At 36.1% G+C, this 25,348-nt stretch overlaps 1 protein-coding gene across 1 annotated transcript in view; it reads left to right on the plus strand.

Annotated features, from left to right (window-relative positions):
• NOXA1 (NADPH oxidase activator 1) overlaps positions 1-25,348 on the plus strand; it is a 44,215-nt gene that overhangs the window by 11,842 nt on the left and 7,025 nt on the right. Inside the window, exons 3-10 of the mRNA XM_074210610.1 lie at positions 102-210; positions 10,790-10,924; positions 11,461-11,568; positions 12,558-12,617; positions 13,048-13,107; positions 14,029-14,122; positions 14,291-14,346; positions 20,153-20,322. Coding sequence (XP_074066711.1) covers positions 102-210; positions 10,790-10,924; positions 11,461-11,568; positions 12,558-12,617; positions 13,048-13,107; positions 14,029-14,122; positions 14,291-14,346; positions 20,153-20,322 — 792 coding nt within the window. The remainder of the gene's footprint in view (positions 1-101; positions 211-10,789; positions 10,925-11,460; positions 11,569-12,557; positions 12,618-13,047; positions 13,108-14,028; positions 14,123-14,290; positions 14,347-20,152; positions 20,323-25,348) is intronic.

Below are 25,348 nucleotides of genomic sequence, written 5' to 3' on the forward strand. Positions count from 1 at the left end.
AAGTCCTTCACTAAGCAACTGAGACACTGAGGGCCCAATCATAGAATTTCCTGTCCATTTCTAGTTCCTTTGAGTTGTAATTGATTCTCTTCTGGCTGCAGGTTCTCAGAAGCTCTTTCTGATTATGATCTGGCCTTGGTCAACCTGAGAAACAATACTTTCATTGACTATAAACAACTGGGTCTTCGGTACAAGTTACAAGCTTGGGAGGTAAGTGTTAGAAGAAAGAATGGAAGTTGCCATGCCCATTATTATATCATTATTGAAAAGCACAGTATTATATAATGAAGTACTATTGTTCCATAAGAATCATGAGCAGGCAGACTTCAGAAAAGACTGGAAAGACTTGCATGAACTGATGCTCAGTGAAGTGAGCAGAACCAGAAGAACATCATACACAGTAAAAGCAGCATTGTATGAAGATCAAATATGATGGACTTAACTCTTCTCAACAGTTCAGTGATCAAGGACAATTCTAAAAGACTTGTGATGGAAATGCCATCCACATCCAGAGAAAAACTATGGAGTTTAAATGCAGACCAAAGCATACTATTCATTTTTTAAAACTTGTTTTATATTTTTCTTCTTTTTCTTAGATTTTTCCCTTTAGTTCTAATTCTTCTTTTACAATATGATTAATATGGAAATGGTAAACATATAAATAATATGAATAATAATAAAACAATATTTTATAATATTAAATATATTAAATACATATATCAAATTCTTCCTGTCATGGGGAAAGGGGAGGTAAGGAAGAGAGGTACAAAGGTTATAGAATTCAAAAGCTTACAAAGGGATGAATGTTGAAAACTATCTTTGAGTGTAATTGAAAAAATAACATTCAAAAAATAAAAAAAAGCACAGTATTATTGAAGAACTTGGACTATTTCTACATATTCTTCTGAGGTTTATAGTCCAGAGCTGTGCACAGATTGCTTATTGACAACCCCAAGATGATTTGGAATTGACCTACTATAAGAGGTAGATTTGGGAGGGGAAGGGGGATCCTCCTCCTAGCATCTATAAATTGCTCTAAGGGTTGCAGAACACTTGGCACATGTTAATTTATCCTCACAACAACCCTCTGAGGTAGGGGCTATTATTATCCCTGTTTTCTAGGTGAAAAACTGAGGTCAAGACAAGTTAAGCAACTTGTCCAGGTTTATATTGTTAAATAAGTATCTGAGACAGGATTTAAACTCCAGTCTTCTTGATTCCAAGCCTAAGTGTATTCACTGTACTATCTGACTGCTTTGCACTTTATTCCCTTCATATACTCTTTGGTCCACTAACACTGGTCTCCTAGATGCTCCTTGCACACAACACTCTCTCTCCTAAATCCAGGCATTTCCAATGACTATTCTGATGCCTGGAACTCTCTCCTCCTCATCTTTCTCCTACCTTCTTTGGCATCCTTCAAGTCTCAGCTAAAAGCCCATCTTCTTTAAAAGTTATACCCTTGGGGTGACTAAGTGGTACAGTGGATAAAGCACCAGCCCTGGAGTCAAGAGTACCTGAGTTTAAATCTGGCCTCAGACACTTAATAATTACCTAGGTGTGTGGCCTTGGGCAAGTCACTTAACCCCATTGCCTTACAAAAAAACTAAAAAAAAAGTTTTTCCCAGTTTCCCTTCCCTCTGAGACCATCTCCAGTTTGTCCCAATTGTATCTTTGTACTTGTGGTTTGAATGTTGTCTCTCCCCATTAGAGTATGAACTTAAGAGCAGGAATTGTCTTTTGCTTTTGCACTTAGCACAATACCTAACACATGTTTATTGAGTGATATAAAAATGAAAAGCAATAGTTTTAAAAGTATTGTTGTATTAGATTGGAAACTCTGTACTCTAGAAATAATCTCTTTCCTATAGCCCAAAAAATCCCTGCTAGTTTCTTGGAGACTGTTTCTATTACCCATCCTACAACTGAGGGTACCTTTCCTGATCCTTATTCCAGGTACAAAAATTCTTAGTTATGGCTCTTCAGAAGCCTAGGAAGGTTGTAGGCATTCTGAGGACAGAGTATAGTCCAGTTTTTTTTTATCTTAATAGTATTTTTCTAATTATGTATAGAGCTAGTTAATATTCATTTCTGTAAAATTTTCTCCCTCCCTACTTCCCAAGACAGTAAGCAATTTGATATAGGTTATACATTCACAATCATGTTAAACATATTTCCATCAGTCACATTGTAAAAGAAGAATGAGAACAAAAGGGGAAAACCCATGAGAAGGAAAAAAACAAAACAAAAAATAAAAAAGTAAAAATAATTTGCTTAGATCTATATTCAGACTCCATGACTCTTTATCTAGCTATGGATAGCTTTTTCATCACACATTTTTTAGAATTGTCTTTGTTCACTGTATGCTGAGAAGAGTTAAATCATTCACAGTTGATCATCACAAAATATTGTTATTACTGCATACAGTGTTCTTCTGGTTCTGCTCACTTCACTCAGCATCACTTATGTAAGTCCAGTTTTTCTGAAATCAGTCAATGGGACTTTTAAGTGCCTTGCCCAAGATTTGAACTCAGGTCCTCTTGACTCCAGGCAGATGCTTTATCCACTGTACCACCTAGCTGCCCCCCAGTTCACCACAACTTGTTCAATCATCCCCCAATTGATGGGCATCCCCTCAATTTCCAATTCTTTGCCTTTCTGTTATAAATATTTTTGTACATGTGGGTCTTTTCCCCTTTTTATGATCTCTTTGGAACACAGACTTAATAATGGCATTGCACAGTTTTATAGCACTTTGGCCATAGTTTCAAATTGCTCTCCAGAATGGTTGGATTTGTTCACAGCTCCATTAGCAATGTATTAGAGTTTCAATTTTCCCATATCTCCAACATTTATCATTTTCCTTTTCTGTCATATTAGCCTATCTGATAGGTGAAAGGTGATATCTCAGAGTTGTTTTAATTTGTATATTTCTCTAATCAATAATAATTTAGAGCATTTTTTGTATGATGATAGATTTCTTCATCTCAAAATTAATTGTTCATATCCTTTGATCATTTATCAATTGGGGAATGATTTATATTCTTATAAATTTGATTCAGTTTTCTATATATTTTAGAAATGAGGCCTTTATGAGATACACTGACTTTTAAAAATTGTTTCCCAGCTTTCTGTTTTCCTTCAAATGTTGGTTTTGTTTGTGTAAAACCTTTTTAATTTAATCAAAATTATTCATTTTACATTTCATGTTTTCTGACTCTCTTGTTTGATCATAAATTCTTTTCCTCTCCATAGATCTGACAGGTAAACTACTCCTTGTTCTCCTAATTGTCTTATGGTATCACTGATTATGTCTAAATCATGTACTCATTTTGACTTTCTCTTGGTATAAGATTTTGATCTCTGCCTAGTTTCTGCCATACTGTTTTCTAGTTTTCCCAGTAGTTCTTGTCAAATAATAGGTTCTTATCCCAGAAGCTAGAGTCTTTGGGTCTATCAAACAGTAAATTACTATAGTTGTTTATTACTGTGTCTTGTGTACCTAACATAATCCACTGATCCACTACTCTATTTCTTAACTAATTCTAAATAGTTTTAATGATTGCTATGTTATAATATGGTTTTAGATCTGGTATGGCTAGGCCACCTTCTTTTACATTTTCATAGTCCAGTTTTGCTAAGGCATAAAATGAGTAGAGAGAATAAATAAAAGTCTAAGAAAGTTGAAATGTTCCCAAGCAATGGAGGGCCTTGAGTGCCATTAAGAGGAGTATGAATTTTAGGAACAATAGAGTTTTTCTTTTTTTAAATATTTTTTCCAATTAAATGTAAAAATTTTTAACATTCATTTAAAAAAATTTGATGGAGGCATCTAGGTAGCACAGTGAATAGAGCACCAATCCAGAGTCAGGAGTTCAAATCCAGCCTCAGACACTTAATAATTACCTAGCTGTGTGGCTTTGGGCAAGCCACTTAACCCCATTTGCCTTGCAAAAAAAAAAGTATACTTTGATCTGTATTCAGACTCTATTAGTTCTCTGGAAATGGATAGTATTTTTCATCATAAATCCTTCAGAATTATCTTGGATCATTATATTGCTCAGACTGCCTAAGTCCTTAGCAGTTGATCAAACTAAGGGATTTCTGAGTAGTTGAGTGATATGATCAAATTTATATGTATCAAAGATTATTTTAGAAGTGATTGTATTAAAGTGGAGACAGGGAGACAGGGAGATCTATAAGGAAACTATAACAATAGTCTTAGCAACTGAAAATTATCAATACCAATATGATGGCAGTAAGAACAAAGAGAAGGGTACAAATAACAAACTTTACAGAGATAGATTTCATAGGACTGAGAGGATATGGGAGGCAAAAGAGAAGAATAGGTCAACTACAGAGATGGCATAAAGGAAGAAGGACTAAGAAAAGGCTATGGGATTTAAGTTCCAAGACTTCCTTTGACAAGTTGAAGAGATCAATTTCTTTTTAAAGTGAGGAAATTGGAAGCAGAGTTCAAAGAATTAAGAAAGGAATGAGAAGAGAAAAAGTAGAGGCAAGGAATTTATAAAGTTTCTGTGAGTTTGACTGTGAAAGGAAGGATATTATATTTAAAATCTTTTTTTTTTTGTTAACTAGGTATTAGGATGGCAACTGGGATGGAGGGGGTCTAGGGAGAGGATCCAGTTTTCTTCTTCAATTAGCTAGCTGCCTCTTCTCTTCACTAACCACCATTCTTGTGTAAATAAAGGTACTTCATGAAACTCCAGGCACCCATCTTTTTCCTTTCTGTGTTCAAGATAGATAAGACCCAACCCAACATAGGAGATAGCAAAGGGTGAGTGATGTATATCACTCAATAAACATTTATGTAAGTCCAGTTTTTCTGAAATCAGTCAATGGGGCTTACATTTCACTTCCTTTTCCAAGAAGCTAGCCTAATTCCCCAACACAAGCCAAGCAGATGAAAGGGTGTCAGAAGGGAACTCATAATGATTCCTGCAATGTCTATGCCAACAGTTAAACTTTAAAATTATAAGAACCTGGGGCAGCTAGGTGGTGTAGTGGATAAAGCACTGGCCCTGGAGTTAGGAGTACCTGGGTTCAAATCTGGTCTCAGACACTTAATAATTACCTAGCTATATGGCCTTGGGCAAGTCATTTAACCCCATTGCCTTGCAAAAAAAAATTAAAAATAAAAAATAAAAATTTAATTTAAATGCTATCTTTTCCTTAAAGCCCTCTCTGACCCTCCCTCAATAATCTCCCTGTCCTTACCCAGAAATTATATAATATTTAGAGTCTTTGATATATTTATCATGTAATATTATGTCTCCTTACCCCATTATGGGTGTCTTATCTCTATTGGGCTACAAACCTTTTAGAAGCAGGTACTCTCCCTTACTCTTACATTAACCTCAGAAGAGCATAAAACGTTGCCTGTGCATGTGTTTGAATTTCATACATCTTACATTTCACTTCCTTGTCCAAGAATATGTCTGAAGGCTAATAATAATATGATAGGAGGATAAAACCCTGATTCATGATCTGCTAATGATTCTTTCCTGCTGAAACATTAACCAGCATTCTACCTTATGATTCACAAAAATTATTGGGTAATGTGCAGGGCATAGGGAAATGACCAGTTCTTGACCTTTCAAAATACTAAAGTCCTAAAACTGATATGATACAGACACTACCCACTCATACGTATGTTTTGTCAAATTGTTCTCTTTGGAACTAAAAGAAAATTTTTTTTTTACATGCTTCAGTTGGAAGGAGGAAAGAAGGTGTAGGCTAGAAAAAGTATGAGGGGGTAAGAAAAAGGGGAGGCAATGTAAGCAGGGATGCAGAGTACCAGTCAACTGAGGAATCTGACTTCATTAAATGAATAGAGACCATGCTGAGAAGAATTTCCTGGTACTGAAAATATATATATTTATAAAAGTAATAATAATAATCCTATTTGCTTCTCCTATGGAATACAGAGTCAGGGTTAGGAGTTGGAGGGGTCCTCTTATCTGCTTACCTCTGGCCCCAACTCTTTAGGCTCCACCTTTTAGAAGCAAAAAGAACTCAAAGTTCAAATTGTATAAACAAGACTCAGGATCATTATTACTGTAGACTCTGAATGTTTCATTTTAAATGTCCTTGAAATTATCTAAGTAGGTTGGAGGGTTTGACTTCATTCTCTACTCTGCTCTGACCAACAGTAACACAGCAGAATGCTGAATTTTGCTCTGCCCTATGCAGCCCGATTGTTTTCTTTGCTTGTGGAACAAAGGACAACATTCAGTTCAATTCAGTAGATATTTCTGATGTCTCCTGTGTGCCTATCCCTGTGCCAGGAGTTGTAGGGAAAACAAGTAACAACCTACTCATATATCCATTTGTCCTCTAATAACACTGGTCTGCTCAATAAACTCAGCACTTTTCTTCCAAGTTTGGCTGTTATTTTTTGTTTTTGTTTGAGTTCTGCCTCTTGATACATACTGACTGAGTGATCCTAGACAAGTCACTTAACTACAGAATAACATCTAATTATATACCCTGATCCTTATCACAAACTAATATTTCTTTATTTTTTGCAACAGAGAGAAAAAAATAAAACAAACTGATACAGTACTGATACTGACAGTATTCTGTATCCATTGCTCCCATTCTGTCAAACAAAAGAAGGGTTATCCATTTCCTTGGTTCATCAAAACAAACCTATACATTAATAGAGTCTGATATGTTTGTTATATTCAACATTCATGGTTCTTATACACAGAAGAGCAAGAGATAAATTTTCTCAAGATGCTAATATGAAAATCATTATTTATATCTACTTTTGGTGATATAAAAGTCTCATTTTAATTAACTTAATGAGCATCAGAATTATTATGCTATGTCACATGTTGATGCACATATAAAAAATCCAACTTAATTGACCTGAAAACCTTTGGTTAGAGTTTTTAAAGGGATATACTAAATTTCTTTTTTTTTATTTGTTAAAAATAGAACAAATGTTTGTGTTAAATAGTAATTTTTAAAAAGTAAACAACATTCATGGTGCATGAAGTGAGTTGTATAGTAAAGTATGTTCGGGATTTATAAAAATGGCTCTCAGAATTATAATTAGTTATAAAATAACTAATAATATTTAGTAAATGATTTAAGTTAATAAATAAGCACTTATTAAGAGATTAATTATTATATGCCAGATATTTTGCTAAGTGCTTGGGGAAACAAAGAAGTGTAAACATCACCTGCTTTCAAGAAACTTACATTCAAATAAGTGGATGTATACAAGGCTTATTCCGTATAATACAAAGATACAAGATAACTTTAGAGAACAATCTTCTAGTCATTGGAGTGACAGAGAAAGACTTCCTACAGAAAAGTGAAACTTGAGACAAGTCTTGAAAGAAGCCATGGTGTTTTTTTTTTGTTTTTTTTTTTTAAGTTTTAGTTTTTGCAAGGCAATGGGGTTAAGTGGCTTGCCCAAGGCCACACAGCTAGGTAATTAAGTGTCTGAGGCTGTATTTGAACTCAGGTACTCCTAACTCCAGAGCCAGTGCTCTATCCACTGTGCCACCTAGCAACCAAAACCATGGTTTCTAAGAAGAGGAGGTGAGGAGGTTTGGAAGACATTCCAGGCAAGGGATATAGCCAATGTACATGTATAAAGATGAAAGATGGGTTGTCATGTGTGAGAGTTAACAAGTAGTCCAATATGGCAGAGCTGTGTAGTACAAATTAAAACAAATGTTGTGTGGATTCCATTTATCTTTCAAATTTAAATAAATATTTATGATAGTTTTGTTTTATTTTTTTATAGACCTTTAATATAGGAAACTTCCAGTTGGAAGCTCTGTTGACAAAAATAGATTGACATCTTCCTTCCAACTCTGTCTTAGTGGGTTGCCTAAGTTTAGAGAGAGGGTAAGTGACTGACCTCCAGTCATACAGTCAATACATATGAGGGGGAAGATTTGAACTCAAGCCCTCTAGACATACTGCTCCTCATATTATGTAAATAGATGTATTTTATTTTTAATGTATATATATAATTATAAGTCTCTTATTAAACATAAATAAATATAATATAAATTGTTATACTAAATATTGACAAATTTTTCAATTGTTGGATATTCTGTACCTTTTTTTACAAATTTTTTTGGAAGAGGGTAAACAGAGGACTTCTGTGTATAGGAGGGCTATAGGAATCACAACTAAGTTTCTCTCAGATCTGTTTCTAGTATAATTGGAAAGAGAGTACTGGGATCTCAGAGGAATAAGAAGGATGGAAGCTATAGATAGGAGTGAAGTGAGTGTTTGAAAGAGACAAGATAAAAAAGAGACTGGGATAACCTGAAAGATAGTGGAGTTTCAAGTTGTTAGGGCAAGAAGGATGGAGATGAGAACTCAGGGAACATGAATTCTAAGACTTTGGAAGGAGAAGTTGGGAAGAGCAAAGCTAAGAGCTGTCAGGTTCTTGGCCAGGTTCTACCTCAACCAGAATTACATGTAAAAGATTTTTTCAAAAATATGGTTCCTGTTCTTGAAAATTTTATAATCTATGAAATTGAAAAAAGAATAATAGAAATGTCCAGTGGTGGGGTCTGGACCCATGGTCCCAATATTAAATTTCATGATCACTAGATAGGTAGATAACACAGGAGCTAACTGCAGAATACATTTTAGTATTCTTTGCTACATGAGCCAAGTATTGTTTTTAAAAGAAGTTTTGGATATCCTGCAGTCTGAAGAATAAATACAGACTGGTACTACCTAAAACAATATTTATGATAATCAAAAAAAGTACGGATATAAGGCTATAATAATAAGGCTAAGGTCTATCAAGCTGACAAACCTTTCACCATATGACTCCAGCCTACTTTTCCAGACTTACCATACCTTATTTCACTCTACCAAACTCTACAATGCACCAAACTGGAACAGTAGTTTCCCCTAAAAGATATTCCATTTCCCATTTCTATGCCTTTATTTAGTTGTCCCCTATACCTGGAATGTACCCTTTCCTCACCCTTCATTCGATGTTGCTTTTACTTATCTATTCATTTTTGTCTTTCTATCCACAGTATCTAGTACAAAAGTTCTCTACAAATGCTTTTTTGGATAAATGAATGGCTGATTTGGGGTAGTTGAAACACTGTGAAAATGGGCACACTAATTCACTGCTGATGATGCTGTGACTTGATTCAGCTTTTCTGGAAAAGAATTTGAAATCATAAAAAAAATATAATACATTATTTCTACCCTTTGAACAAAAATTCTACTACTAGAACTATACTCCAAGGAAATCATTGATAAGAAAAGATTCATATGATAAGAAAAACATCCATAGCAATATTATTTATAATATTCAAAGAGCTAAAAATAAAATGTCTAATTTGAAAATAACTGAACAAATTATGGGACATGAACAGTAGAATATTACTGGGCTATGTGGAATAATAAATATGAAGAATTTAGGAAAACATGGTAAGACATAAAATGATACAAAGTGAATAAAGCAGAGTCAAAGGTAATGATTCTACCAGGGTAAATAAATTCAACATGGAAAGATAGAAAACCTCAGGTTAGTTTTAGTGTTTAATATTAGTACTATATTGTCAAAATTTAAAAGCGCATTCCTTCTTTTTAGAGATAATCAATAATCTAATTATTTGGACAGGGTGAGCAATATACTTTAAAAAGGGATTTGTTTGGGTGTTCATTAAATCCAAACAAAATATATCCAAAACTTTTTCAGTATTATTTTTCCAATGGAAAATGTATCCAGTAAGAAAATCCTACATACTGCACATTCCAAAGTGTCTTTTCAGCCCAAATCTGAGTCACTGGATAAAGATCAGTATTCAGAGTTAATGGATTTGATTCCCATGTAGGCTAGTTATCTTCATCCCCAGCTACTACATTTTTGTCCTTGGTCACAAAGACAATCAAGGCAGAGATCATGGACAGTTCAGTTTTATTCATCTGCACCCTCAGATAAAGTTCAACATCGCTTTCTATTTAGGGGAAATTCAGAATGTCTTCTCCATGTGCAAAAGATGGGATGTATGTTTTTGAAGAACTCCCACAAGGAAAATATTCACATGGAATTCAGAAAGAGCAATATAAGGACACTCTCTGAAGAGTTTTGGAATTGGGTGTTGGACATAGGAGACACTGGCACAGGATTACCCTAGGATGGCATATCAGCATTAAAGAAAATACTGCTCTTTGATTAAAGCACAAACTTTTGTTGTTTATTAGTTGTGTCCAACTCTTAATGCCCCCATTTGAGGTTTTCTTGGTAAAGATACTGGAGTAGTTTGCTGTTTCCTTCTCCAGTTCATTTTACAGATGCAGAAACTGAGGCAAACAGGATTTTTAAGTGACTTGCCCAGATTTCCCAATTAGTAATTGTCTGAGACCAGAGACTCATGAAGATGAGTTTTACTGGCTCAAGTCCTGGTGCTGTATCCACTGTACAATCTATTTACCCAGATGGGTAGAATTGTGGTAGGTCAAAAGAAACATGAGATGGGCAAATTTAGAGACAGCTCCATTCCAAATGTCTATTTGGACTATTTGTGTCCTAACTATGATAGAGATTTCTGAGTTTGATCAGCCATAGTTGGATAAACTATACACTAATCTCAACATAATGATGTCCTTTTGGTCCTTTTTGAGTATGAAAGACAACAACCAATCAATTATCTTGCAAGGATTTGGGTAACCTCATACTCTTGAGTTTCTTTGGAAGTTTTCTTTGATTCCTGCTGATGCTCTAGGATTACATTTACTATCTCTTTCTTTTTCCTACTATTCTCAGGTATTATACAACATGGGAGCTGTGCAGTGCCAGCTGGGACTTTGGGAAGAAGCCACCAAAAGTTTAGAAAAGGCAATCTCCAAGAGAACAGAGGGAAGTTCAGCCATCCTAGAGGCTGCTCTGGACCAGATAAGGGTAAGTCAGAAAGGTGAATGACATCATTGGAAACTTATCCCTGAGAAGAGGGTCCCGGTGAGAACTTTGGTTATCCTTTCTTTTCTCAGGTGAACTGTATCTAGGCCAGGATTTCAGAAATAAATAGTAAAGTGAAGTAGTCTTGTTTATTTGGTGCCTTGTTTATATAGAAACTAATCTAAGAACATTACTTTCTCTTTCTATTCTGTACCCAAATTCTTACCCCCTATATTGGTTTCTCATATTTAACATCTATTCTGATAATCATACTTTAATTTTCAGGCACATGTCAAACTAAGAAACATGATGATTGGTTTCTGTAGGAAGAAGGGGTAGTCAGTGGATAAAACAATTATATTGACTTTCTAACTTTCCCAGAAATAAGAGGAATGATCAGATGATCTTAAGTAGGATCATCCAAACTAAGGAATCAAAGATTTCTGTAGAATTGTAATCTTCTGGCAGTTAACAGAAGTGGAGAAAGCCCTGCCTAAAATCATCAAGTCATTTGTCAGAAATTATTTGCCTCTTCTTAGAAACGAATCTTTCTGGACCTTTTGCAATTTCCCAAGGATGAGATCTTTCGCCCCCGGAAAAAGGATGTAGAGCAGCTAAATTCCATGGATTTTCTGGGGAAGCCCAAGGTAAAGTAGTCTTGTTTATACTGTCTCTAGGATCTTGTTTATGGTGAGATTCTGGAAGCTGTAAATTCTTAACACTTGGATGAATCAGCATCTGGGATGAAATCATAGTTCAAGCTTGGTGCTAATGTTTCAGGTAGTTAATTTAGATTTCTAAAAATCCTTGGACTTGGGATCAATAGGACCTTGAATTGTGACCCTAGAAATCCCAGGAGCAGAGAATCATGATGTTGGAAGTTTGAGACTTGAGAAGAAAGGAGATTGAGGGAAGGGAAGGGGGTGGGGAAGGAAGAGAGGAAAGGAGGGTAGGAGAGAAGTTGGGTCCTAGTCCTAAGCAAAGGAGCCAGTTTCTAAAATAAAAATAAAGTCTGAAATCATGATAGAATTCTTCCCACTTTAAGTTAAATCTTGCTCTACAAGAGTCAAGTAAACTCATAAATCAGGGAAACCAGTGAGAATCTTCATCCACTCATCTATTGCTAGGTGATTAGTCTTGCTTGAGTTTACCCAGCACTCTTTGTATTGTGACCAGATAGTTGTGAAGAAAGAGTTGGAATGTGAGGACCTTGAAGTGAAAGTAGGATGGGATCAGATGTGGAAGGACTGCTAAAAAGTAAAGACAAACCAATGTGAAAAAGGCAACGTGTTGGATCCTTGGCATGAAAATTGTTGTAAGAAAGGTCTATTTCTTCTCTTCTGTAGAAGCCCCAGCTGTTTCTATTATTTGGCCTAATTACAAGGAGGATAGTAATGTATCTAAAGTACTTTACATCAGAAACATGAATTCCCAGTCCTGTATTATAGAAAATATGAATGTCACAGACTCATACAGGGAAGTAGGTTAAGTGGTAAATTTGTTGTTAAAAGCTAAGTAATATCTATGGAGGAAAAAAATTAACATTAGCAGTCATTTGCCATTCTGACATGCCCAAGGATGGAGTACTGAATCTGACCAAGAATGTGTCTTTTTTTTCCCTCTTACTCTGCTCTAGGTCATTTCATCTGTTAATCCCAATGACAAGTACATTGGTTTTGAACCTCTCAGGCCACAGGTGAGAAGGGACCTTTCCCATTCCTTTTCCCTTCCTTTGGAAATGACTCTCCAGCTAAAAGTTATAAATATGCTCGGGGTGGGAGCAGGGACTGGCATATTTTTTCCCTATTTTATTTTACTTTCCATTTAGAAAGTGGTGTCCAGAGTATCAGTCAACAAGCAATATCTGCTATGTGCTAAGAACCATGACAGATACTGGCTGTAGTTGAAGAAATGGCCCTGAATATAGAAAGGGCCTGGAAATGACCCTGAGTGGATAGGGGAATGTATATAAGAGCCTAAAGTTTTACTTGTAGGTCATTTCCCTGAAAGCAATCCTCTTCCTTTTTCCACTCTAGTAATTGATACAAAATCACTTAAAGAACTGTTGCCTTTCTCCACTTATCATATGATATCAAATGTAGTTTTTCTGCTTAATCTTTTCCCAGAGAACCCCCCAACCAGTCTCCATGGTGGAATCTGTCAATCCCACAAATGTGGACAAACTGGTGAGACTGAAAGACATTATGTTGGAGAATGGTGGGGTGGGAAGAACAGCTGAATGAGAAAGGCCCCAGTAGGGGTAGACTCATCCAGGTAACTGTAGGACCAACACAGAGGTCGGTCCTGAATGACCCCTGGGTGAGGAATCCACCGAGAGCCTAGTTGTTAGCTTTGTAGTAACTTAGCTGTCTTCCAGATTTCCTTCTATAGCTTTGATCAAAACTTTAATCTCTTGTTAGATTTATAGTAAGAAAAGTTCTGATAGTAGAAAAATCATGGCACAGAGAAATGTCAGCCCACAGGCTGCCTAGCATGGTTTCCATATGTCTTTACTGGAGCAAGGTTTTGGTCCCATCTGTGTGTTACATGGAAAGGAATACTTCTTCAGGTCTATGTCAGATAATGTTTGTCAGACAGTGTTTCCAAATCTCTCTGCTTGTCCCAGTTTCTGTTAAATAACAATGAAAACAAATAAAGGAAAATTATTGTCTTTTTCTGAGAATGCCAAGGTCCATCCAGTCCTTGGTTAATACAAATGCCACTGGTGGCAGGTAACCACTAGTTAGGGTGGTTTGGTCAAATTAGGTAATTTAGATTTTTTTTTAAACTTTCTCTTCACATTAAACTGAAGGAAACAGAAGGGAAAAAAAGACCCTGGTAATTATGTGACAAGTTTAATGCTTCCTTTGTCACCAATGAATTAATTCTGAGGCAGGTAAAATTCTATGTATTAAATATATACTGGAAGATCACTTAAATAGCAACAACCAAAAATAAGAAATAAACAATGCCATCCATTTAGTGAAGCATAAGCACACACACACACACACACACACACACACACACACACACCCCTAATTCCACATTGAAGGATTGCCTTCACTAATGGATGGGTATTCTGACTTTTTAATTTGGCTTCTTTACAGGAAAGTCACAAAGAAATCCCATGTTCACCCACAACAGGACATCCTAAAAGGCCCCATTTAAATGATGTGGGGAAACCAGTTTCTCCACTTCAAGGTAAGCTGACTCTCAAGCTCCCAGCCCCAAGAAGAAGGGCTCTCTATTGATGGGTCAAGTATGCCAGGTTACTAGATCCTTCCCCTAAAAATTGCACCTGGGAAAGTCATCACTATAAGAGGGTTTTGGGGATTAGTTTATTTCTCATTCCATTTCCTTTTTCTGTAGGACTCCCTCCTCCTGAAGAAATCAGCTTGATCTCCACTGTATGTCCTGAAACATTGGTAAGAGTCTGGCAGCTATTTCAGAATGTCATTCCTGAACATACTAAGTATCATAGTAACCTAGATTTAGAACCAGACAAAGATCCTAGATGTTATCAAATCAAACCCCTTCATTTTACAGATGAAGAAATTGAGGCACAGAGAAGTTGTGGCATCTCGGGGGTCACAGATAGTAGCCGAGGCAAGATTCGAACCCAAGTCTTTCTGACACTGAATCTAGTGCTCTTTTTGTTCAGCAACTTTTTCCCACCCCTGAAGAATAGGTAGGGAACAAGTGCAGCACTAGAACTGTGATAATTCCTCTTTTCCTTGTTCTCCTCATGTCTTTCTCAGTGTCTTTGTAAAAACTCAAAGTTACCCTTTTATCCTTCCTTCTTATGCCCTAATTTTTAAACTCCCCCAAAGGCAGGGCCATATATTATCATTATCATCATCATCATCATCACCATTATTTTATTCTCATTCTCATCTTTTTTAATACAGTTCAGTTAGAAAACGTCCAGCAATTTGCTGATATTCTCTTGTATTTAATATTCTATAAACGGCCTTTTGTATTTGAATAAAAGTATTTGGATGCCAGAACATCTTCTGTTGGATCACTGACAGCACAACTCCAGTAGTATACAGGATAATAGTGGTAATAGGTGTCTCATCCTATTCAATCAACAAGGCCTGTGGTTTCAACCTTTGCAACATCTCTAAAATATGCTCCTTCTCTATTCTGACACAGCCTCTACACTGGTGCAGGCCCTCCTCATCCCCCTCCTGGATTATTGCAATAGCCTGTAGGTGGGTCTCTTCTCTTTGAGTCTCTGCACTGCAATCCATCCTCCATTTGGCCTAAAGAGATTTTTCTAAAGTGCAGGTTCAATCATGTAAACCTCCTACCCCTCTACTCAAGAAACTCCAGTGGCTCCTTATTGCCTTCAGAATTAGGTACAAAATCCTGCTTTGTGCTCAAAGTCTTCATAACTTGATTTCTTCCCACCTTTCCAGCCCTCTTAAATCTTATTCTTCTTCACCATATACTCTTCAATCCAATGATACTGACTTCCTTGCTGTTCCAGGAACAAGAACACACTATCCCTTGTTTCTGGACATTTTCTCTGGCCATCCCACATGCCAAAAATGCTTTCTCATATTACCTTTCCTAGCAGTGATCCAAAACAATTCCAAAAGACTTGTGATGGAAAATATCCATATTCAGAAACCCTTTTCTAGTCACCTAATTCTAGTTCCTTCCTTCTGTTAATTATTTCTTATTTATCCTGTATATAACTTGTTTCCTCATATTGGATTTGAAGGTAGGGACTGTCTTTTGCCTTTTTTTTTAATCCTTAGAGCTTAGCACAGTGCCTGGTATATGATAGATGCTTAATGAATGTTTATTGACTGACTATTCTATTCCCACATTATTTTGATCTCTTCTAGGTTTTTGTATTTTGAATACTTTTATGTTTCATGTAGCTTGGAAATTATGAGTATTCAGTATGATCTCATCTTTTGAAGACATTATTCTTAAGATTTCATGGGTTAGGGGTGGCTAGGTGGCATAGTGGATAAAGCACCAGCCTTGGATTCAGGAGTACCTGGGTTCAAATTCGGTCTCAGACACTTAATAATGACCTAGCTGTGTGGCCTTGGGCAAGCCACTTAACCCCATCTGCCTTGCAAAAACCTAAAAAAAAAAAATTCATGGGTTAGTGTTCTATCCAAGTGATTGTGGTTAACAGTTTGATCTATGAGGATGGTCCTGTTTCAGGACAGTTGATTACCTGTCAATGTATAAAAGACTATGAGCTTCTGATGTTTAATTCTAATTTTCTGGTCATGTCTTACTAGATATTTGGTAGATGCTAATATTTTTAATCAATTTTTTTTGCAAAGATCAAGCATTTACTTTTCTCCCTCCAACTCTCCCCCCCATAAATGCCAAAGAAGAAAAAAAACACTTAAAACAAATAAGCAAACAAGTTTATTAATTCCCATATTGACCCTGTTCAAAAATGTGTATCTCATTCTACCTTACCTTTCAGTAGGCAATAAATTTTACAATCTACTTATTGTTTCTTCTGTTTCCTCATATGTGCTCCATTAGTCACTAATCTTAGTAAAATTACTTCTAAAATTTCTGATAGCAAAGACCTTTAATCATTCTTTAATTTCTGGGTAGCAATGATCTAGTCCTGAATTGCCATCATAAAACCTCTCTCTTACCCCCCAAAAGTTAGATTCTTCTATTTGCTCCATTCTACTTTGTCAATATATTTTTGATGGTTTTCATGTAGCTTTTTTTTTTAAACTGATCTTCAACTGGGCAATATTGTGTTCAAGTTTTCTGTTCCATGTGCCAGCTAGATTTTCATGTCATCTTCCATAGATCTTTGGTTCTTTTTCTATATTTTAGGCATTTTATAGACTTTATATTTTAGTTACAATTAACAAGTGCAATGGCACATACCTGTTTAATCAACCTATCTAATAGTTGGTGAAATAATGTTTGTTTATCCCAAATTTTAACTGTAGACTTATTAGCTATTAATGAAGTTCTCTAAGAGGGCTGTGGAACTGTGGAACCTCTTCCTTATTTTTAGTGAAGTGTTATTCTGGGACTCTTTCATTAACTGCCTTAGGGTGATAGACTTTGTGCTTATTACTGTTTTATTAGTATATTTTCCAAATCTATTATGTCAATTTACAGTTCTGTAAGTGAATTGATAAGATTATAAATGTTGTCACCTTTTGATCCTAGATAGAAACAGGCTTATGTTTTATTGGAAGCTAGCTAAGGCTTTATTAATAATTAAGATGACACTGAATTGTTTTAGTCAATAATTATGGATTTTACGCAACTCTGACTCCACCATTTTTCAGTCTTAAAGAGAAGCTAGAGTTTCAGTTCCCTCCTCTTATTCATTACTTTAACAGTACACTTTTTGTTTCTTTTGAGCCATTATGTATTTTTGTAACATGAGACTTCTTGAGGCCACACATATAGATTACCAAGAATTTTCCATGTCCTCCTTCTTCTAGTGTAATCTTTACTCTCTGATTTCTTTATTTCTTATGCTTTCAATTGCTAATTAAAGGAGTCTGGATGGCTGATACATTTTTGTTCTAGAAATTCTATTATTCATGTTTCTTTTTTTAATTGGTCTTCAATTGGGCGATATTGTGTTCCAATTTTCTGTTCCATGTACCAGTTAGATTTTGGTATCATCTTCTATAAATCTTTAATAGCTTTCTCAGGTCATTGCTGCCATGTGGTGTTTGACAACTTGTCCTTAAAGGTATTCCTTGATAGCTTCAGGTTTCTTTTTTAATGATTCTTATCATGGCAAGGCTGCTGCATTTGCAGCTGGGTGCAAGTATAGAAATAGTTTTACATTTTCTGTCAAATACTGTAGAAGAATGATAGTTATAACTGATACTAACTTTTTGGAATGTTTTGGTATAACTGATCCATTAGTTGAATTTGTTCCCATCATGACATCACCTCCCTGATATCTTGACCTTCTTCCAGAAGGAAGGACAGACAGTAACAGCAACAACATTAATCATGCCATCAAGTTCAAAAAGGGCTTTTCAGAATTTCAGTATAAATATACTCAAAATCATTTAAGATGTTGGTTCTGGTACTTTCATTAATTTTTATCAAATACAATTTTTGAGGTTTGCATTATGTAAATATTTTCAACTAAGGCTCTTTTTTTCTCTATTTCATTTTTTACTTCATCCAATTTAAGCTTAGGAATAAAGTTTTGGGGCGGCTAGGTGGAGCAGTGAATAGAGCACTGGCCTTGGAGTCAGGAGTACCTGGGTTCAAATCTGAACTCAGACACTTAATAACTACCTAGCCGTGTGGCCTTGGGCAAGCCACTTAACCCCATTGCCTTGAAAAATCTAAAAAAAAAAAAAAAGGAATAAAGTTTTTTGTTTTGTTTTGGTTTTTTTGAATGATTTTCCTGCCCTGAGGGTATATGGTCAAAAACAAAATGTAGCCCTTCTCTGTATAACTGGTGAAATGTTTCTAATTTTGTTGCACATTGTAATAATGCTATGCCTTATGAAAGTATTCATATATTCAGTCCATTTAATGTTTATACATGATTTACCTGTTTTATCACAACGTCTTTTCAGAGAGATATATGTGGGATCTTGACATTTCTGATCGATTCCTTTGTGCTGCCTTCTTGTCATATTGGTGTACAAAATAATTTAATTTATTCTGCTATTCTCTATATCAAGAAGATTAGTATGGTGAATTTAAGAAAGATCAACTTGTATCTCTATGCCATTCCATTTATTTCTTATATTCCTAGCAGCAGTTTCATCACACTGACTAGTATGTTAATCCATTCACTAGCATTGTCAGAGCCCAACTAGACAGTATTTCAGGATTCCTGTCAGTCCTCTACAGATATTATAGTCATCTCAAGTTCACATAATGTTTGTGTTATACATCATTAAACGCCTGACATGTCCAAATTTTACTACCTGTTCCTTCCTGAAGACATAGACAATGGGTAGGATTTTAAAAGAGTAATGTTGATGATGAACAACTTTCCATTTGGTGTATAGGAATAAATTAATGGACAAAGCATTTACTGAACTTTTTATTTGCAAAGCATTGTGGTAAGTGCTAGGAATATCAATAGAAAAGCAAGCTAGTTGGGGCATCTAGGATAGGGCACCAGCCTGGAGTCAGGAGGACCTGAGTTCAAATGTGACCTCAGACAATAATTACCTAGCTGTGTGGCCTTGGGCAAGCCACTTAACCCCATTACCTTGCAAAAACCTAAAAGTTAAAAAAAAAAGAAAAGAGAAGAAAAACAAGCTAGTCCATGCTCTTGGGGACCTTATGTTCTTATATGGGGGAAAAAACTCAAATGAAACATTTCAGCTGGGAAAACATTATGGTATCAAGGATGCAGTGGCAAAGCAAGTGTTGTTAATCTCTCTCTTTAATGCCATTTCCCACTGATAAAATTATATATAATGCTAAGCCATTTGACAATGGCTAGGACTTTTGTTGCCTTTTATTTTGGGGTCTTCAGTCATGGACTTAAGCACCTGCAGGAACAGTTAAAGTTTCCAAAGAATCTTCACATTTGGTTCTTACAAATACCAAGATTGGCAAGTCAGGGGTTATCATCTCCATTTGGCATTTGGGGAAACTGAGGCTCAGAAAATTCAAGTGATATGTCTAAGGGAAAATTCTTGTTAGAACTAGAACTAGAACCCTCTACTCTAGACTCTTATCTGTAGTTTAAGGAAGGGGAATATATGAAGTAATTAAGTCTAAGAAAATGTTCTGGTCCTTTGGCCTCAAGTGCTTAAAAAGTTGATTGTTCAAATAATCAAGCTAAAGAGATTAGTTAACAAAAACCTATTTATCCACAAATAATAATAATAATAATAATTCATATTTATATGGATTTAGGGTTTTCAAAGACTTCCATCCCAACAACTCCCTTCCATCTTCTTAGGTTACTGTCTTGCCTACAATGTCTCTGGTTAGGTTTCCTGGAAGCATCTCTCTCAATCCTGTCCCTGAATTGACCAGCATGCCAGTATATCAAGCTGCAAAATCTTTTTTTTTTTTTGAAGCTTAGCATCAGCTCCATCCTCAGAGAAGGGGATGACGTGGGAAAATTAACTCAGTCTATGGCCCTCTTCATCATCTCAAGTTTGGGGAAACAAATGTTCTCTTTCTTATTGATATACATTCCTAAAACATAGCCTTTTTTTTTCCCTGGGATCACTTTGCCTAAACCCCACTTGTCTCTATTCTCTGCCCCATCAGTTCCCATCGTCCGAGGAAGAGTTGTACAGCAACCCAGACACATCTATCAACCTCAGTGTGCATTGTACTTTCACAGTGACCCTAGAAGTCAAAAGGGGAGCATCTGTGCCTGTCCTTAGAGCCCGGCTAAGAAACAAGCTCCTCCAGCAATTAGAAGATGCGCGGCTCAGGTATGGCTTTTGTGCTAACCTTAAGAGGACAGGGTATCCCTTTATAGGATAGTGGGACTCAGCTAGAAAGAATCACGTATTTACCTCCTGACAGAGACTCAGGATGGGGAATGAGACATGTTTTTTGACCATAGCCAGTGAGTCAATTTACTTCCCTTGATTGTACATATTTATTATAAAATTTAACTTAAAAAATAGCCCAAGGGGCAGCTAGATGGCGTAGTGGATAAAGCACCAGCCCTGGAGTCAGGAGTACCTGAATTCAAATATGACCTCAGACACTTAATAATTACCTAGCTGTGTGGCCTTGGGCAAGCCACTTAACTCTATTTGCCTTGCAAAAACTAAAAAAAAAAAAAAAAAAAGCACAACTGATCCCAAAGAAATCAGTTCGTGGGAAAAGGAAGAATACAGGGGCATTTAAAGGATAAAATACTGAAAAAAACTGATATTGGTCCCAACCTCAGCTCCAGGAGCTACAGATTCTCCCTTTTTTAAGGGAGAGATTGAAAGATTGAAAAGAAGTGTGGGGGCAGCTAGGTGGCGTAGTGGATAAAGCACCGGCCCTGGAGTCAGGAGTACCTGGGTTCAAATCCAGTCTCAGACACTTAATAATGACCTAGCTGTGTGGCCTTAGGCAAGCCACTTAACTCCATTTGCCTTGCAAAAAAAAACAAAACAAACAAAAAACAAAACCTAAGAAAATAAGTGTGATGATTGTGTACTTTATCTGTTGAAGAAGAAAGGAGAGGGGGGGCGGCTAGGTGATACAGTGGATAGAGCGCTGGCCCTGGAGTCAAGAGTACCTGGGTACAGAAGAGGGAGGTCATGATGAATAGGCCCTAATTTCTCAGAAAAATATAAGTTCCTGAGCTTTTCTCACCTCCTTCCTGCTTCCTGAGGGACCTTTTCTCATAATTTGTTTCTTCCTTACCACCAGCCCCCCTTTTTTTTTCTGTTTTTGAACATGTTTGTGTTGTCTTAAAGAAAACCAGCTTAAATTCAGCAACTTCTTGCCAAACATCATTTCTATAGAGTGATGAAATGCTTACAGTCATCATACTTCTAAGAAGATGGATTTCTCATGGGGGAAACTACTTCTTCATCACCTTATTCCTTTCATGACTTTCTGCAATCCCAGCTCCTACCCCTGACTATCATAAATGAGGATGACATAGTGACTTGGTAAATTTAGGATTCCTGGACTCCTACTGGGCACTAGATTCAAATCCTACTTCACCCACTTATTAGTTATGTAACAATAGACTGGTCACTTTATGCTTTCTGTGCCTCAGTTTCCTCATCTATAAAGTGAGAAGGTTGAAATTCATGGCTTCTAAGGGCCTTTCCAGCTCTAAATTTATGATCTTATGAATCTTTAGTCTTTAGTCAAATCCAATAAATAACAATTTTTATCTTCCTTCTTTCAAATCAGGGACACTCCTGGAGTCAAAACTATGTCTCCTCAGTTTCCTGTCTTATCTCCACCCTACTGTTACTGACCTCACTTCTCATGCTATTTACTTTACCACTCTTCCTTATTCTTTGCCCAACCCCAGTTTAGCTAGGCACTGGGCCATCCTGAAACTCAGAAGTCCTTGTTTCAGTTTGAACCCAATAGGGACAAAGGATACCTCAACTTGAGAATATTATTTTTGGGGTGGACCCATTGGGAATTCCCTGGTAAGATCACCATAGAACCACACTTCTGTCTTTGCTGAAACTATACAGTAAACTTTAGTAATGTAGGCAGCATTATGACAACAAATCAATTATTAACATTCTATTGTATTCATGAAGGATTTGGCCTTTATAGGGTTTTAATCAACCAATCATAATTTATTACATAATATATGCCAGGTACCATTCTAGATGCTGGAAGTATAAGGAGAAAAAAGAAATGATTCCATGCCCTCCAGGAGCTTACATTCAATTGGGGAGAACACACATAGTAATAAGCATTGAGTAATTTTTGAGAAGGAGGACACTAGCAATTTTGAGATCAGGAAAGGCTTCATGCAAAATGTGATTCCTGAATATTGATTACAAGGGTTTGTTTTCCTTTGCTTGTTTTTCCCCAATGAGGAGAGGGAAATGGGAAGGAAAGAAAATAGAATTTAATTAATCAAAAAAGTTAAATTACAAAAAATCCAGGTTTAATTTTTTTTGTTTGTTTAGTTTCATATTTGCAAGGCAGAAGACTTTAAGTTACTTGCCCAAGATTACAGAGATAGTAAATATCAACTATCTGAGGTCATATTTGAACTCTAGTCCTCCTGACTCCAGGATCAGTGCTCTAGCCACTGTGCCACCTAGCTGTGCTCCTCCCTCCTCCTCCACCGCCCATTTAAATTTTTAAAAAAAATAAAGAATGAGTTTTGAAGGAATAAAAGAGATTCTGTGAGGTAGAGGTGAAGAAGGAGTGTCAAATGTGAGGAACAATAAGAAGACTGGTTTGCCTAGACCAAAAAGTAGAAGAAAGGAAATAACAGAGAATCAGACTGGAAAGGTAAATTAGAGTCAGGTTGTGAATGCCCCACAGAGGAAGTTAATATTTGGTTCCACAGGTCATAGATAACCATTGGACTTAATTGAAAAAGAGGAATGATATGAAATTTAGGAAAATTATTTTTGTAATTGTATGGAAGATGGTGATGGGAGAGAAGTCAGTCAAGGAGACCAATTAGGAAACTATCACAACAGGAAATGACCTAGAGTGGCAGTCATGTGAGTAAGAAGGAGATGGATTTGAGAGATGTTCTAGTGAGATAAATGACAAGATTTGTCAACTGATGGGATTTATGGGGTGATGTAGAGTGAGGAATCAAGGTTAACAAAGTTTGATCCTGGGAGGTTGGTGGTGCCCTCAACAGAAATGGGGAAGTTTTGAAGAGGTGAATAATGAGTTATGTTTTGAACATATTAAGTTTGAGCTGCCTATGGAACATTCACTTAGATGTATCCAATAGGTTGTTCATTGGTGGTGTGGGATTGAAATTCTGGAGAGAGACTGAAGCAGGGTGACTGTGCCCAAAGTTCCATACCCTGCTTTGAGATTAGTCATCTACATAGAAATGGTAATTAAGCATATGAGAGTTGATAAGGTCACCAAGTGAGAGAGTATAGAAAGAGAGAAGGATCCAAGAGCCTTGGGGTACACTCTTAGTTAGAGGGCAATGATGTGGATAAAGAACCACAAAAGGAAACTGAGGAATGGTCAGATAGAGAAGAGGAAAAACTAAGAAAAAGAAAATAATTATTTTGAAAACTCAGAGAAGAGAAAATAGAGAAAAAGGCCAATCAACAATTTCAAATGCCACTGAAAGATTTAGAAGAAAGCCATCAGATTTCTCAATTAAAAGATCATTGGTAATTTTGGAGAGAGAAGTTTCAGTTGAGTGATGAGGTCAGAAGTCAGGTTGGAAGGAGTTAAAGGATGAGTGAGTGGAAAGGAAATAAAGACAGCAATTATAAATAGCTCCTTAGAGGAATTTGACAGTGAAAGGATGAAGATATATAACCTAATAGTTAAAGGAGATTTTTTTTCCCAAAATAGTTGAGACTTGGACATGTTTGTAGACAGCAGAAATTCTAGTAGATGAAGTGATAATTTTAGATAAAGAGAGATTGAAGATATGATAGTAAGAGTAATCCAGTGACCAAAGAAGAAATGATATTCATGCACATGGTACCACCATCTTTTTATCAGAACTAAAGAAAACAATGTGGGATGATGTCATCAGGTTTTAAAATGTAGCGGACAGAAGGAGGAGCTCATGGCAGATGATTTCTATTTTCTCCATAAAGTATGAAGCAAAGTTCTTAGCTGAGGGGGGCAAATAGGAGAGAGAGGCAAGGGAGGCTTGAGAAGAAAAGAGATAGTTTGGAACAGCCTCTGGGGGAATAAGATTGGGGTGTAGTATCAATTAAGAAAGAGTCAAAGTGATTCAGGGAATTATGGGCACTGAGAAATAGCATAACAAAGAAACAAACTTTGTAATCTTTCCGCATTGTTAAATTGTTTAAATACTGTAATATATGCATGTATGCATATATACATATATATATTTACATATTGAGAATTGATCTTTGTAATCCCTACATTGCTAAAATGTTTCCCCCTTGACCTTAATTTTGACCTATACAGTGGAATGTTAATTGTTTGGGGAATGGTTGGGGTCTTGTATTAGAGAGTTTGCTATAGGAGGTGTGACATTCTAGAAATCAGATAGGATCATCCTATAGCCACACTCCCTCAGACCTTGAGGGACATTGAAAGGGAGTTTGGCACATGTCTTGTTCTTTTTTTTTACCTAGCCCCTTTTCTATGTGCAGGTTAATCAGGGGCTAGTTTGTATCTTTAAACTATCTCACCTAAAACTCATGTGTCCTTTAAAGAATATTTAACTACCTGCCTCTTTCTTTCTTTGTGTGATAATGACTTTTTAATAATAAATCTCTAGCGTCAGAACCCATGAGTTTTCACTTGGAAATATGAATCCTACTACATCAAAAGGAGTGATTTGCCACAATGACTGCTTGTTGAGATTAAAGTATATATTCCTTTTTAAAATTAAATTTTTTTCAAATTACTTGTAAACATAGTTTTCAGTATTGATTTTTTGTAAGAGTTTGAGTTCTTTATTTTTCTGTCTCTCATCCCTTCCCAAGACAGTGAGTTATCTGATATAGGTTATATTTTTGTTGTTAACCCTAATTTTCTTAGGCTAAAAATGAAGTAACAGAAGTTATTCTCTAGGATCTTACCAAAAGCCATGGATGAATGACATCATTACAGATACCAACCAAGAGTTTAATGAATAAACAATATTTATAGAAATTTAACAAAAGAACATAAAATTTTGGCAGCCAACCAATCAGGTTACACATTTGTGAAAAGGTGTCATTGTTTACTTTATGATTTTCTAGGCCATCCATAAAGTCTGTTGTATGTTAGAACTGACAAAGATCCAATTAACAACAGGACTACTGTCTTCTGACTTGATATTTTATGTTGTTATTATAT

The sequence above is a fragment of the Macrotis lagotis genome, chromosome 1 (genome assembly GCF_037893015.1).
Source record: "Macrotis lagotis isolate mMagLag1 chromosome 1, bilby.v1.9.chrom.fasta, whole genome shotgun sequence".
Taxonomy (NCBI): domain Eukaryota; kingdom Metazoa; phylum Chordata; class Mammalia; order Peramelemorphia; family Peramelidae; genus Macrotis; species Macrotis lagotis.